Genomic DNA, 17,632 nt, shown 5'->3' with positions numbered 1-17,632 from the left:
GAGATCAGCAATTACAGAAATACTCAAACCAGCCCATCTGGCACCAACAATCATGCCACGGTCGAAATCACTGAGATCAAATATTTCCCCATTCTGATGGTTGATGTGAACATTAACTGAAGCTCCTGACCCATATCTGCATGATTTTATATATAACACTGCTGCCACACAATTGGATGATTAGATAATCGCATGAGTAAGTAGATGTACAGGTGTATCTAATAAAGTGGCCAGTGAGTGTATATAGTGTCGAATTTCACCACATAAGATTTTTTAAATCTGTGATTAATCGAGATTAACTAAAAACCGTATGCAATTAATTGCGATTAAAAAAAAAATTTAATCGACTGACAGCACTAATTTATAATATTTAATATCTCAAAATGGCCAAATATTGATTAATGTGCATAACTGATATCTCAGTCTATCACTACTTTTTAATATATAACCCTTACTAAAACTAACATGGTATAACTATAAAAGTATACCATGGAAAAAACATGGTAATATAGTGTTTACTTTTGGACAACCATGGAATCATTTTAGGTACCTTGGGCTGGTTCCACATATCCTCCGTGAGCAGCGCATTTTCATTTCGGCGCTCATGTTAACAGATTACACCCTTCACATTGCAAGCATGAGTCACATCGTGACGCGTCCTAAAGCGTCCCAGACAAGGCAGTGAGCGGATAGTTTCGGCACAGAGCCTATTTTTGCCGCATGGCTCACACTGAACCCAGCGGCTCTGAGAAAAATAAAATAATCAGGATTCAGGAGATTATAGAAAAGACGCAAAAACAAATAAACAATATTTAAATCGAGCCTACTATTCACTAAAATGTTTAGGTCTGCCTACAAACAAACACAAAATAACTAAATAAAGGCAAGATTTAGTTAATTACATTGCAGGACTTTTTCTGTATATACCTATATAGATAGACAGTTTAGAAGAGATGAACACTGGTATACTGGATGGGCATTTCGAGTAATTTTTTATTTGAGCACTCTAACACACAAAAACGAGAAATCAATTACTTGAATTTTAGAATTCAACTTCAGCCTTTTAACTTGTTTTTCTTATTTAAAAATTGCGGTGCAACACGCACTTACACACATACATTCCAAGTTTTCTAAAGCGATACAATCACTTTAAATAATGAAAGAATTTTCTGTTTGGGTGAATTATTCCTTTAACAACGTCACGCATCGAGTTTTAAAAACAAGATTTAGGTGACAGAAGTGGTTTTATTGCTGCCCACAGCAGCAAAGGCACATAGAAAAATCAAACTGCAATATTCGAGTGGTCTTTTTACTAGTCGAATATTTAAAGTGGAACGAGTACTTGATTAATCTATTACTTTTGCACATCCCTATTCTGTACCATGTGGCGCCTTTTGTATAACCGCAATATAAATGATACTAGAAAATTTGTACTGGTTGACACATTTCTACCGGAATATCATTTTAACTGGTATATCGTCTCCCTTATATTTATGAGCATTTCATACCATCATTCACTGAACCATGGTAGCACTGTTATATGTTTAGCTAACAGAAATGGCACAAAATCAAGTATGAACTAAAGGAAATGTCTGCTTCTTTAAAGAAATTAACCAGTGTATTAAGAGGCAGAAGCTTGAGTGTGAAAACTCTCACCATTGTCAGTGGCCAGATGAAAGTATCCGTCCACCAGTGAAGCTCCGTTGTTGAAATGTTGAGTCATGTGATCTAGCCAGTTTGCCTCTAAAGTGCAGATTCCTTGCCCCTGTGGCTGCACTCGTAGAGGCACTTTAACTGTGTAGTACTTCAGCTGACCCTCACGATGACCGGGGTAGTTAAACAACCCGAAGAGCTCGGCTCCTGTGGACACAACAGAAACATTCATTTAAATGAAAATAGTTACATTTTTGGATGAACAATTTCTTTAACTTACTGAAATTTGTATTAAAACCTAATGTTCCCTGGTAACCTGAATATGTTGGCACTGTAGTGAGCAGTCTAAGTAGGCAGCATTTTAAGACAATTGTGACTCGAGTCTCCTGTGTGTTTTGCTTAAGGAGTGGTATTTGAATATAGAGCATTCCAAATTAGTCATGAGATTCCATTTCAGTTAAGATGCTGCCTTAAAAGACAGCACTTATGTTGGTCCAAAGTATTGGATACTGGTGTGTTGGTATCCCTATCAGGCCTCTAAACTAGATTAACCAACTTGATCAACCAGCTTCCTTAGAAAGACCCAGCGGCCTAGCTAGACCCTGGCTGATAGGGCTGAATCCCTGGATCTTTTGTTAACAGCCCCAAATGTTTTTTTTGTGATGGAAAAAAAAAGTAAGGCTTAATGTTCATTACATCAGGGTACAAAAGCAACAAGGCAGGCTGCAATTCTGGATTCAAATGTAACTTAATTCTGATCAGTGAGCCCAACTTGCATTAATTGACAGTTCGCACTTTGACTTTTACCTGCTGTTTGTGCTCAATTTCATCAGACGAGTCATTACGAACGCCTCGTGTGGGAGCTTTCTGTTATCTCTCAGAGGGGTGCAGCTTTTCTGTATCAGAGACACTGAGGTTTTATTATGCAAGCCTTATTTCAAAATATATAATCTATAAGCCTCATTTCTAATCTTCATTTTTTTTTTTTTACAATCCACACACCAAGTAGATTTTAATGCATGCGTCAGTCATTTTGTTTGGTTATTCGGGTTTAGTCGGGAGACGTGCGCGTGAATAAAGAGTGTTTATTGCAATGCAATTTCCTCAAATGCATCTCAAAATAGCAGCACAGTGAGCTATAAGCCTAAATAGCACAATACATAGGTCTTAAAATTATAAAATCTCACATTAAAGTCAATTAATTAAAAAAGTTATTATTAAGTTATTATAAAGTTATTATGCGCTCTGCTTGTGCTGGTTCACATTTCCATGTCATGTGCGAGGAGTTAAAATGCTGCGCTTAAATAGTCTAATTTAAATTAAATTGTCTAATTATTTTACTTAATCTGCACAACAGAGCAAAAGGAAAAATCACTGTTTAATAACAGTCATGAAACACAACACAGGTGTTTCGAGATGTGTTTATATAAATTAAAGTTATTTTTAACTTTACACTGTGATTCCACGATGGCATTTTATTGCCACATAAAAAAAAAAAAAAGATTTCAATAATAAAGTCGTAATATTGCGAATAAAGTAACAATTATGAGAATTAAGATAAGCAGCATTATGAGATCAAATTTGTAATACTTAATAAAGTCGTAGCATTATGATATTAAATTTCATATGAGAATAAAGTACAAATTATTAGAATAAAGTCGTAGCATTGTGAGAATAAAGTTGTATGTTGTGTGAATAAAGTAAAAATATTAGAGAAAAAAAATCTCAATCTTAGGCTAAACAGAGCGTCATTATCACAACGATAGAACGGATGCTGAGCCAGCAGCTTCATTAATGCAAGGGATGGATGTGGAGGACGTAGTTAAATCATACTTAAGGATAAGATTTATGCAGTAAAGAAATCCTTGGTCTTTTGGCGCATCAGCAGTGTTATTAGGATCCGGCTCTGCAGCGGTTATGTAGGAAATTACATTTATTCAGGAGAAAGAACCAGACAGATTCGAGCAGTCCTGATCAGCATTGTTATTGGGTTTTCCTCTCTAATCAATAATGTAACAGAAGGGATGTTCCCATATACAATATCTTGATATGGACTTCACAGCAGTTCCAATTATTTTTCACTTCACTTGAGTGTGAGCCTATATCTCGTGCCTCCCTTAACAGGCACCCACATGTTGAAAACTCCTGTACTAATGCACACCTCATTCATGAACAGAGTGCTCACAAAAACGTCCCACAAATTCAGCTCGGTTATATAGCCAAGTTGTAAAGACCCAGATGCTCCACTTCGCTGTTGTCCACCACATCACTTTCCTTTCGATTTATTCTCAATATATTACGATTTTAATCTCATACTGCTTCAAATTTCTTCTCGTAATTTTTACTTTATTCTCAAAATATTATAATAAATGACAATTGCAAATTTAAATTGTTAAATTACTTAGATTTTATTGTTAGCGTTAGTTTCTGCACAATGAACAAATGAGCCGACAAATTGTAATTTTCACTTTGATCCGCAATTTAAATTAAAAACGTGTTTGATCCATTTATTGTGCTCCTGATGTTTGCTCATATAAAGTTCTGAACCGGTGTCAGTGTTGTGCACTTAATATAGGCCCTAATTGTTATTTGACAGGTAGGGTGGTCATTGTTTAAGTCATGGAAGGAAGGATTCTTCTTATTTTTATAAGCCCCAGATGTCACTGAAGTCTAGCAATGCCCCTGGAAAGATATGCTGTCAACCAGCTTCACTAGTGAGATTTTGCCAATAAACAGCTGGGCTAAGCAGTCCTTCAAGAAAGACAAGGACCAAACCAGCACAAACCAACATAAAGCCTGATCTACCCTGTTAAAAAATGTCTTAAACCAGCCAAAGCTGGTTTGCTGGTCTTAGCTGATTTAAGATGGTCTTCGATGGTTTAGGATGGTCCCCCAGCATGGCCAGCTGAAAAGTGCTCAAAATCCATCTAAAAATACCTGGGAGACTAGCTAAGAACAGCAGCTGGTTTAAGATGGTCTTAGCTGGTTTAAGATGGTCTCCCAGCCTGGCCAGAAGAGGGCTTAAACCCCCTCTAAAACAAGTTGACAGACCTGCTATGACAAGTAGCTGGCTTAAGATGGTCTCCCAGCCTGGTTGGCCTAAAAATGCCAAAACCCCATCTAAAGCCAGATGAGAGTCTAGCGAAGAGCAGCAGCTCATTTAAGATAGTCATAGCTGGTTTAGGATGGTCTCCCAGCCTGGCTGGCTTAAAAGTGCAAAAAACCAGCTGGGGATCTAGCGTAGAGCAGCAGCTGGTTTAAGATGGTCTTAGCTGGTTTAGGATGGTCTTCTGGTCTTAGCTGGTTCCCCAGCCTGGCCAGGAGAAAAGGGCTCAAAACCCCCTTTATAACCAGCTGGGAGACCAGCTAAGACTAGCAGCTGGTTTAAGATGGTCTCCCAGCCTGGCCAGGAGAAAGGGCTCAAAACCACTCTAAAACCAGCTGGGAGACTAGCTAAGACTAGCAGCTGGTTTAAGATGGTGTTAGATTAAGATGGTTTAAGATGGTCTCAAAGTGCCCAAAATACCTCTAAAATCAGCTAACAGTCTGGAAAACCAGCAAACCATTATAGATGGGTCTTTTCAGCAGAGTTGCGTAAATGAAACTGCTTGTTGCTCTGAGAAGTGCGTGCTCGTTCACTGTGGTCCTTCACACTTAATTAATTAGCTTGTAGCTTGGCTTAACAACTAATTAGCTTGTGTCCTGGTCTAGTGGAGGTGAGTAATTAGGGAAATTAGGTGATGTAGTGGCAATCTTGAGAGAGTATTTGGGACCATCGTTCTTGGAAGAACTGACCACCCATTCCCCTAAACGAGATTATGTTTCACTGGAAAACAAAATACAATTTACATCTGACACAAAGAGAAAGAGAGTTCACCTAATGGATTACGATAGTGTAAGATGAATTTGTTTGGGTGCCCGGCTTTGTGTGCACCGTAAACTGCCCTATTTTAAGATCTATATTAGAACTAATGGGAAATTGACCGGAAAGATAAATACGGATGCACTTTAGTTCTGGCAGCGAACATTTAGATTGCTGGTGACTGCATTGAGTCATTAACTTCCTCTGACAGAACCAGGCAAAGTAAATGAGAAAGTTGAACGGGTTTCTAAGCCAAATGCACTCACAACTCAAATCACAGCAAGAATGAATCATTAACTGTTATTTTATTGCAGCTTAGTTTGAATAAAGTAGCAGTACATCTGATGGGCACACAGGTGAATCTATTACACTTCCCTTAAACCAATTTTTAATTTTAAACCATTATTCTCAAAATGTTGCGCACTGTAGTACTGAATTGTTTTTATTTCATTTTTTGCCTTGTTGCTACTTTTATGGAAAGGACAGGAAATAATGCAAGCCAGATTTAAACTTGCATTGCCCAAATGAGCGCCGCAGCTCAATGTTTTGGAGCACCCGCACTAACCGCATGGCTACAGCACCAAGGTAGGACTGACTTTTGAGGATATTTTTGAGAATAAACCAGTCAAGTACATGTTCCGGTCATAGTTTAACTTCAAAATCAAAGGAAATAAATAAGACATTATATTTTGCTGGAAGAAAATAAGCGTGCTTACATGCACAGCAATACGCTGATAACAATTAAAATCAGCTTTTAAAAAAAAAATGAGATTTTAAATCATAAGATTGATCTCTGCTTTTGATTCCAAAATGTAATGTCATGCACGCAACACTTGCACATATTGAATAAGCTGGTAAGAACGGCGGTAAAGATGTTTACATGCAACGTGAAATCGGGGGAAAGTTAAAAAAAATCTACACATGTCGATCAGTTTTAGCTTAAACCGTTTATGACCTTACCCCCATAAAAAAAAAAAAAAAAAAAAAAAATGTAAATCATTTAGATGACCACACACGTTGTCGGCTTTTTAAGCATAATCGATGTAAGATTATGAATGTAAACGTGCTCATTGAAACCTATTTTTTGGACCATTAAGATTTTTTGCATTATGACATTATTTTTATGACAATTCTACAATGATGATTCTCATTACTATAATAATATATTACAGTAAATAAACACTGTAATAGAATCTTTTTATAAAAATCAAAATCAGCATACATTTTTGCATTACAGTAATGAGAACGACACTTTGACAGGACATATGCTTAACTGTCATGATAATAATGTCACAATGCAAAAAAAAAAAAAAAAAAATGATCGTAAAAATAGGATTTATTTTTCTTTTTTTTTCTCGGGTGAAATGTCATGTGGAAATATCATGAGATTCACCCAAAAATGAAAGGCATATTCCGGGTTCAATATATGTTAAGCTCAATCGACAGCATTTGTGGCATAATGTTGATTACCACAAAAAGAGATTTTGACTCGTCCAAACCAAAAAAGAAAAAATCAAGGTTACAGTGAGGCACTTTCAATGGAAGTGAATGGGGCCAATTTTTCTGAGGGTTTAAAGACAGAAATCTGAAGCTTATAGTTTTATAAAAACACTTACATTAAATCTTCTGTTAAAACTTTTGTATTATTTGAGCTGTAAAGTTTTTTAAATAGTTGTTTTAGGGTTTATGCCTTTATGTCGTCATGGCAACAACATAGTAATATGACATAACTTTACACAGAAAAGTAGTAAGTGATTGTATCACACTAAAATCATGTTATCATGCATATTGTTTACGTCTTTTGGCTATACTTTTGAAACGGTGAGTATTTTAAAATGTACCAATTGGCCCCATTCACTTCCATTATAAGATTTTTGCAGTTTTTTTTTAAAGAAAAGGAAATGCATTTTTGTGGTAATCAGTATCATGCCACAAATGCTGTCAATTGAGCTTAACTTGTATTGATTCCAGAATATTAATTTTAAATTTTATTTATTCAAACATAGTTCTAGCTGCCATAAAGGTCTAAATACAGTCAGTTACAGCAGATGACACAAATGTCAAAAGTGCAATGAAAGTGACGGCATTTTACGACAAACACGTTTTCTTTTTTTCTTTTTTTATCTCCTTTTCTCTCCAATTTGGATTGCCCAATTCCCACTACATAGTAGGTTCTCGTGGTGGTGCGGTTACTCACCTCAATCTGGGTGGCGGAGGACAAGTCTCAGTTGCCTCCGCTTCCGAGACAGTCAATCCACGCATCTTATCACGTGGCTCGTTGTGCATGACACCACGGAGACTCCGCATGTGGAGGCTCATGCTACTCTCCGCGATCCACGCACAACTTACCAAGTGCCCCATTGAAAGCGAGAACAACTAATTGTGACCACAAGGAGGTTACCCCATGTGACTCTACCCTCCCTAGCAACCGGGCCAATTTGGTTGCTTAGGAGACCTGGATGGAGTCACTCAGCACACCCTGGATTCGAACTCGCGACTCCAGGGGTGGTAGTCAGCGTCAATACTCGCTGAGCTACCCAGGCCCCCCATATCTATGTTTTCTAACTTCCAAAGGGGCTTGATGTATTTGACAATGAGTAAGAAACAAGCAAACGAGTAGAGTTACAACCCCTTACATTCCTCCAAACTCTGTGTGATCATTCCTGACCCTTTTGACAAGGTCAAACACTTTGTATATCTGCATTTAGCACTGCCAAAGAACATGATGTGTCATCAACATCAATGCTGTGCTTGCTTAATCCTCTGCATTTGCACTGCATCACATCAACACGAACACATTTCTAAATAAATCCCCCCAATGTACTGACCTCCGTCTTCAGAGGAGCTGATAACTATGGAAATATTTGGACGTGGATTGCTTCCCACCAGCTCCTTTTGAAACAGTCATTACTTTGAGATATAAATAGATATTTTTAAACTCAAAATGTGTCACTTGTACCCTTTCGTTCCCTTTTCTTGTTAAACACATTACTTTAATCACAAAACTTCCATTTTACTCCTACTTTTATATTGCACCACATTCAAAAAGGGTAATTTCGCTCTAAGTTCTTTGCTTTTGCCTATAACGGACGTATCATGGAAAACCAGATTTTTCTTGATGCTTTAAAATAAAAGGGTTTGATGTACTATGCATATATACTGTCCTCCAAAGTTCAAAAGTATTAAATTAATTAATTATTCAAACTAAACTGCAAAAAACGCAGTTTTCAGAAAACTTTAAATGTCTAACATCGCAACATGTGCTCATTAACATATGACCGTCCACCTTTGCCCACATTGATGAACGACAGTGTGAACTACTCAGGTACGCAGAGGTTAGCCAATCATAACAAAGGTCATTAACATATATAAGTCTTAAAGGTACAGTAGCAACAGCCAGTTCAATTCTATGGGTCAGAGAGAGGGTGGAAAATGGTCATGAAAAATTATATGACAGCATTGTTGGTTCAAGAAACCTTGACATAGGGCTGGGCGATATGGCAAAAAAATTACATCTCGATTTTTATCAAACTTATGGATGATTCACAATTCACGATTCGATTTTTTCAACTTTTAAATGTACTCCAACTTGATTCAAATGGTATGTTCTTCATTAGAACGCAAGGCAACCTGGTTAGAGAAATCCAAGTTTTTTTCATTATAGGAAACAAAGGTGTGCAAGAAAAATTTACAAATGCACCACAGGGGGAAGTTGTCAACAGAGTGTAAATGTAAAATAAGTTAAAATCTAATTAACCCAGATTTTCAGAAATAATAGAATAAAAAATGCAAAATAATTCTTAGCCAGTGTAGATATTCATTTTATCTAAAACAAGTCTATCTAAAAAGTTATCTAGAAATCAATATCTGTAACTTATCAAGTTTATCTAGAAAGTACTCTTATATCAAACAATTTGTGCGTATATTCATAAACCCCTGCAGATAGAGACGCATCCTCTAGCGGTTCATGCTGAGCAGTGCAGCAATATAAAATGATTTATCATTACAATTCAACTAGCAAAGTTTTGTCAAAATGATCGCTTGCCAAATGTTGGCTATAGATGCAGTACACTTGAAACATGTCACAGAACAAAGCAATAATTAGCGATCTATCTGAATCATCGTGGTTACAGGAGCGGTTGGTTGCTGTTTGATGTTAGCCTCTCCATGATTTGAAATTAAGCAACCGTAACTCTCATATAACTAACGCTTTTTTACGGGTAAAAAGAAAAGAAAGGAGACCGTTCATGTGCACGCCGAGGCCAGTTATGGTCTTAATCCGGTGTATTCCTGCATGATGGACGAAGTTGAGCTACAATCACACTGTGTACAATCATACTGGAAATATTACCACTGACTTTTATGTCAGTCTCTGTGTTGTTAACCTGTCACGTTCATTTGGAGTGCGCCACACATGTGTAGTTGATCAGATCGGGAGCGGCATAAAGACAAGCGCTATGAATTCTTGTTCTCTTCCTTCTTCAGCCTTTGGTGGATTTACAACGTATCTAACTTTAGCGTTTTCAATATTTTTATGCAAAATCTTGATTTCTTGATTACATTTTTTTTTTTACATTTTTTATCAAAACGTAAATTTGAATGAACCGGAAAAATCTGAAAGACCGCCCAGCCCTACCTTGACCAACATTATACATGGATTTATTTTTCTGTAATTTAAATAACTTTCAATGGCAATTGAAACAAAATTCTCATTACTGTCACACAATTTTTTTTTTTTTTTGTGTCAAATTAAATACAGAATACATTCAAGGCTGTACAGCAAATACTACCATGACTACCAAACTATTTAAATAATATATAATTTTTTCACATTACAATATGAGATGATTGTAATGTGAGTAATGAGTATATAATACAATATGTAACATAATAAGAATGAGATCATTTTTTTTTTTTTTTTTTTTGTGCTACGATAATGAGATTTGCATGGGGAAATGTGCTTGATTATAATAAAAATAGTCCAAATGCAAAAATGTTATTAAAAGAGGCTTAATTATTTTAATGCAATATATGTATACTAGGGCTGTCAAACGTAAATATAAATATTTAATCATGATTAATCGCATAATTTTTTTTTTGTTAATCACGATTAATCGCAATATATTTATAAACATTAGCGGACAAAATGTGCTTCATCCACATGCATTTTTCAGTCATCCACACAAAACCTACCCCACCAACAGAAAATGAATACAACACAACTCAATTCAAATTGTGTACAAAATATGGTAGTTGTAAGTGTATTATGACAGGATTTATTTGCTTCTTTTTATGGAGTTTTGACACACATAATCTATCCACGAGCACAGTGAAATTAAAAAGCTCTGGTCATGTGACTATTTGCACCACTCATGCAAAAAAGTCTGCACTGTCATTTACAATTGACAACTCAAAATAAGCATGCAATGCTTTTTCAAATATAGTTTCACAGCTACGTACACTGCGGGGTGAAAAAAACCTTTTGACAAACCTGCACCTCATCTGAGCTGTGAGAATTTCACACTGACCAGCACCATAATGTTTTATAGATGTTCACCAAGAGCATTCAAGCGATTTGTGTGAGGAAATGACTATATTTATTAGTGATGGTGGTAAGTCTTAATGACACAGTACTGTTCGAATGGACTCCAGGCAGCCATCATTTTGCTGTTTGAATGAGAGAAACCGGCATGGCGTGAGGCCACCAGTGGAGACCGTACGATAATTTCACTGCTGACGATGTCACTTCTTCATCCAGATGGACACTTGGGCTGCCGGCACAGGACTACCAGCATGCATCATTCACATGGCGCGGTGAGCACTGTGCACAATGCCACGGTTTTAGCAAAAAATGGCTCCCTAGCTAATGTTGAGAATGAGGTTTGCCATCTGGTTACTGGCGAGAAAAAAACAAAAGGGTGAACATAGCCTAATCTCGCACCCGCTGTGTGTGTTTCTGTAAATGCCAAGTCTACCCAATCCCATATGTCAAAGCATTACTTGAAGACTCTGTGACAATACTTTTCTGAGAAATGAATAGACAAATACAGGCCTGTGAGATGCTGTCACAGTGCATGTCATCCAGAAGACAAATGATTTAGTGCTGTAATCACTTCATTTAAAAGAGTCATGTTTAGCCAGAATGTGTCATTAGACTAGTTTGGCAATACTTACTTGTACTTGGATTACTTGGATTTCCACAATGCAAATTTTGCATTTCAAATTTTGACTTGTCCCTCCTTTTCTAAAAAAGCTAAAATCGAGGTTACAGTGAGACACTTATAATGGAAGTGAATGGGGCCAATTATTGGATAGTTTAAATGCAGAAATGTGAAGCTTATAATTTTATAAAAGCACTTACATTAATTCTTCTACTAAAACTTGTGCATTATTTGAGCTGTAAAGTTATTTAAATCATCATTTTTACAGGCTTTTTAGGGTGGCTTACTCCGTTACGTCGTCTTTACATTATATTACATACATACATACATATATATATATATATATATATATATATATATATATACTTTTTTATTTATCTTTATTTTGTTAATCCCCTTTTCTCACAATTTGGAATGCCCAATTCCCACTACTTAGTAGGTCCTCGTGGTGGTGCGGTTACTCACCTCAATCCGGGTGGTGGAGGACAAGTCTCAGTTGCCTCTGCTTCTGAAACAGTCAATCCGCGCATCTTATCACGTGGCTCGCTGTGCATGACACCACGGAGACTCACAGCATGTGGAGGCTCACGCTACTCTCCGCAATCCATGTACAATTTACCCTATATATATATATATATATATATATATATATATATATATACATATATATATATACTCCCCATATATATACTTTTGAAACAGTGAGTATTTTAACGTTAATGGATTGGCCCCATTCACTTCCATTGTAAGTTCCTCACTGTAACCCAGATTTACTTTTTTTTTTAAAGAAAAGGAGGGATGAATCTAAATGATTTTTTTGTGGTAATAAATATTATGCCACAAATGCTGTCGATTGAGCTTAACTTGTATTGAACCTGGAATATTCCTTTAAACCTCAGTAGCAAAAATGCTGTTAGAGTCTGTAATTTCTGTGAATTGGTTGAAATAAATGTTAGTATGTCCATCGCAATATGTAATAATTTCAAAACAACGATTTAGGTTGATTCACACATAACCTGTCAAATAAATGTCCTGCACGTATTTTACTCCAAAATCAAAAGAAACAAACAATAAACTATATTTTGCATATAGGAAATGAAGCTTATTTTCAGGACCATTAAAATTTTTTACATTGTGACATTATTGTCTAGACAGTTGTGCAAATTTACTCCCCAATCCTAATTAGAGCAACATGAAAAAAGATGGTCATTATGATATTATTACCGCAATGTGAAAAAAAAAAAAGTTGTAAAGATTTATATTTATGCATTTGGCTGACGCTTTTATCCAAAGCGACTTACAATCCCCCTGGAGCAACCTAGAGTTAAGTGCCTTGCTCAAGGACACAATGGTGGTGGCTGTGGGGATTGAACCAACAACCTTCCACTTACCAGTTCAGTGCTTTAGTCCACTACACCACCACCACTCCAGATGTACTATACATCATAGTTGTACTCCCTTGGTACTGCCTTTCATTTGAGCTGAGTTTAATATATACAAAAAAAAAAAAAAAAAAAAACATTGTACAACTGCATAATACAGTAAAAAAAAATAAATGACTATGTAACGTAATGAGAATCATCATTAAACACAATGGAAATAGTTAAGGTAAAACGTCCATATGCATTACTGTAATGAGAATTGGGGGGTAAAATGTGCTCATATACATGCTTTATATCCTAAATATAATGTATTTTTTTATTATTATTTTTTTCTTTTTTATTTCGGGTTAAATATGACCAGGGTATTTCATGTTAGGTTTCATAAGAATCACCCTTTAACGTTTTCCTTTTTACATCACCCAGAAATGTTATTGTGATTTTTTTAAGCACTTAATTTATTTATTTTTTAAATCTATGTAGGTAAATATCGCTGTGCATTACTATGCATTGTTATATTAATGCATAAAGATTAAAGTGATTAAATATCATCATTCCTTGTGTTTTATTTGTGAGATACGAAAATATATAATTTTTACTAGATTTTTACTGTATGTTTACTGTAACATTTTGAATCTACTTGGCACCAAAGCCTCTTTTGTTTGCATTATTGCTCCTCTAAATAAAATAAATAACCATCTCTATAAAGCCATTTCATAGCAAATACAAAAATATTGAGATATTCAGTAAATTGTATTTGGTAAATTATTGAGTTAATCTCGCCTTGGGCAACATGATATATTGAAACTACTGTACATCTGAATCTTCTTGTTCAAAATTAGTTATGTTTTGATCTATGATTTAGTTTGATCTAAACATACATACAAATCAACCCACCACTCTTAGCCAGGGTCAACCTGCTTGGTTTCTCGGTTGTGTCTGTGATTTTGGCCATGTCATTGTTGTTGTGTGTCAGTGCATCTCCTTGCTGTGTTTCGCCAGATCCTGATTTCAACATGCCCGGTGTCTCATCAAAGAGCTCATTTCCATCTCCACCTTCAGAAGCTCTCACGTCCTCCGTGTGATCCTCACCTCCCCCGTTCTTCGCTTGGTTCTCCGCTCCAGGCTCGTCTCTCAGCTCCGGCTCCTCCAGGGGACTTGGGCTGGGCGTTAGCCCATAGCCATGCAGCGAGCTGGGACTGGAGTGCAGGGAGAGCGAAGGTTCCTCTGGTTCTCCGTGCCGCAGCACATGTGGGCGTAGGCCAGCTGGCTCCTGGATGAAGCCCACAAACATGATGCCCTGATCCGCAGCATCCTGGATCTGCTGAGGAGAGAGAGACAGAATATGACTAAATATAGCTTTCATGCTGGACCTGAATATGACTATATTCCAAGTCATACAATAGCTTTGTGTGACGAACTGACTGAAATTTATAACCTCAATAGAGCATTACACCTTAAAATCCTCATACGATTGGGAGTACATTTTACTCGCTTTTAGCGCCACACAATAGACATGTCACCTTGGGACTGCCGTGACACGTGTAATGATGAGTCACATAATATCAGTACTAGTGTTCAACGAAATAAATATCAGCATATTATCACCCTTTCGACATTGAATCATGTGCTGGATATGAATTATAGATATCTATAATGACATTTTCCCTAGTTAAAATGCTAATTCTTGATATCAGCAAAAGACTTACTACTGGAAAAAATGCTTATTTTTTTATATCAATAATTAGTTTTACACTAGTAAAAACATTAATTTTTGATACCAAAAAATGACATCATTACTCGTGGAAGTATGGAGGGCCAAATTACTTTAAATTAAATCATTAAATTAATATTTGTAAAAATCATTAAATGGATAATAAAATAAAAATAAATAAACGAATCATTAAATTACTAAATAAATCAATAAATGTCTGTTTTTATTTCATTTTAGGACTATTTTGGGTCCATTTTCATTTTAGCATTATCTTTGGTTTGATTTTTGATTTAAGCATTAGCTTAGATAAAAAAAACAAAAAGAAAGAAAAATTCAGGGTTACGGCTATCGGCACTTCACAAAAAAAAAAAAAAAAAAAAAAAAACTCTTATTGTACCAAGCTCAGCTATAGTTGCAGTGTGGAAGAAAAACATGCCAAAACTCACAAAAGTCCAAAGAAATCGATTTTGAAAGGTGACGGCCACTTTCGTTGAGTGACGTGCCGATAACCGTAAGCATGAAAATGGAAAGACACAAAGCTTGTGCTTAAATGAAAAATGGTTGATCTTTCATAAGCACAAGCTTTGTGTCTTCCCATTTTTCAGGGTTACCAGAGAAATAGCTAAAATGAAAATGGATGAAAACTAGTGCTAAAATGATATACAAGGGGCATTTATTGATTTATTTAGTGATCTAATCATTAATTTAATTATTTTTAGTTTATTTGAATGATTTCATTATGTATTTAATTATTTATTTAAATATTAAAATATTTAATTATTTAGTTTTGAGCAATTTGGCCCTTCATAAATAAAACATAAATACTGCTATCTGTAACTGTATTTTCACTAGTAGAATTTCACAGTAATTCTGTGATACACTCCTGTTGAATACGCAATTACAGATATCTATAATTAATTTGATACTAGTTGAAACTCTAAGTTGACATATCACCTGGAATTGTTTTAATTTATTTTATAAATAATTTGCACACTAATAACATTGTTACTAGTTAACCCTTTATGCTCGGATGGGCAAAATAAATCATCAAAATATTATTAGTCTTGACCAACACAAAATAGGTATCGTTTGAAAGCTTAGAAGCTCTGTTTTCCGATGCATGCAGGCATTATGACCAAAACTGAACAAGTGCTTTGAAATTTGCGGACAAATCAGAAATGTTCTGTTTTGATCATTTATAAAAAAACAATTATTGTAATCGGTAAAAACATCAAACTCATCAAATAGCCATGTGTCATATGTTGTTGGAAAGCTCTCAAAGAGTAGAATAAAACCAGCCTATTTTACTCACAGAAAGAAATATAGCAAGTAATAGCTAAGTATGTCTTTGACAATTATGTTGGTGTTGCTTATATGCCACAAAAAATTAAATATCACATACCATTACTTAGAGGAAGTGATTATCTTTCAAACTAGCCCACACATAAGATAATCGGACGCATAGATCATTAGATAATCCACATGAAGCACAGTGTTACATATGGCCACCAGGAGATGGCGCCATGTAAATGACACAAACTCGATGCAGACTCATTGAGTCAAAAGGCACTCATTCCGTGAAATCTCATTACTAAAATCATGTCTCCATGCTATGCAAACCTTTAGTCATTCTTGTGTTTGCATGTGTAATTAGTTCCTATGTACAATTATAATGATTAATGTGTTTGGCGAGGCTTTTGGACACATGGACACGTTTATGGGCACTATGATAAATTATATTTGTAATGCTATAACTTTGATTGCTTTGTCATATCGACACAACATTTTTCACAGTTACAGTTGACATAATTGGGAACAAAACGAAAGCATTTTTTCTGAGCCACATTATTTACACCCAGATACATATAATGCCAAATAAGAAAAGTTAGAAAGATTTTTTGATCAAACACTTGACCCTTCTGTTTTTTTTTTGTTTTTGTTTTTTTTTTGTTATAAGCCTTTAATTTTGAGTATGCCACCAAAACAGGAAATCTTAAAAAACACCTTCAGAGCTGAAACGGTTAAAATGTCCATTCCTGATATCAAGAATCAATTTACAACTAGCAAAAATGTTATTTTCCATATACTGTATCTGGAAATTAATTTTAGATATCGTTACATTGAAGAAAAATAAAAGGATATCTTACTAATTATAAACACATTACAGCTATCTGAAATGAATATTGCCACTAGTGAAAACCAAGTTCCAGATTTATTTATTTTTTGTTGCATATTTACTATAGAAGGCTAAATTACTCAAATATAAATACTTTAAATAAATATTTAAATCTATCATTAAATATACAATGAAAATAATAATTGAAGCACTAAATAAATCAATAAATGCCCCTTGTATTTCATTTTTGCACTAGTTTGTCTCCATTCGTTGTTGAGCAACGTGCCAATAAACATAACCCTGAAAATAACAATAAAAAGCACGAATGAGAAATCAACTTTAGCATTTAATGCTAAAATGAAAATAGGTGCAAACTAGTCCTGATATGAAACACAAGGGACATTAATTGATTTATTAATATTAGGATTAAATGTGAAATTCTACTAGTAAAATGCAGTTAAAGATATCAAAAAGTACTTTTGATAACAATAATGGTTGATGACGTCATTTGAAATCAAGAATTAATGCTTTTCCTAGTGCAAACCCAATTACTGATGTTAAATATGAGCATTTTTACTAGTGAAAATGTAATTATAGATATCTTAAATTCATATCCTGCACACGATTATGTTGAAAGGTCTTGCGATAACAGATGTTTAGAATGACATAAGGGTGACAAAATAATGATCGAATTTTGTCTTTTCAGCACGATTATGTTGTTGTTGTAAACCTGTGACCTTGCCATGT

The 17,632-nt window shown here is 35.3% G+C and overlaps 1 protein-coding gene across 3 annotated transcripts in view; it reads right to left on the bottom strand.

The window, feature by feature from the left end:
* The window catches only part of LOC127454132 (raftlin-like), a 183,156-nt gene that overhangs the window by 68,884 nt on the left and 96,640 nt on the right, over positions 1–17,632 (bottom strand). For 2 of the 3 annotated variants that reach the window (XM_051721112.1, XM_051721114.1), the window contains 2 exons: positions 13,953–14,379; positions 1,657–1,860 (listed from right to left, as the gene is read on the bottom strand). In XM_051721112.1, coding sequence (XP_051577072.1) covers positions 1,657–1,860; positions 13,953–14,379 — 631 coding nt within the window. The remainder of the gene's footprint in view (positions 1–1,656; positions 1,861–13,952; positions 14,380–17,632) is intronic. The other variant, XM_051721113.1, reaches the window with a different exon arrangement.

Source organism: Myxocyprinus asiaticus, chromosome 16 (assembly GCF_019703515.2).
Source record: "Myxocyprinus asiaticus isolate MX2 ecotype Aquarium Trade chromosome 16, UBuf_Myxa_2, whole genome shotgun sequence".
Taxonomy (NCBI): Eukaryota; Metazoa; Chordata; class Actinopteri; order Cypriniformes; family Catostomidae; genus Myxocyprinus; species Myxocyprinus asiaticus.
This window is presented reverse-complemented; position numbering and strand designations above follow the sequence as displayed.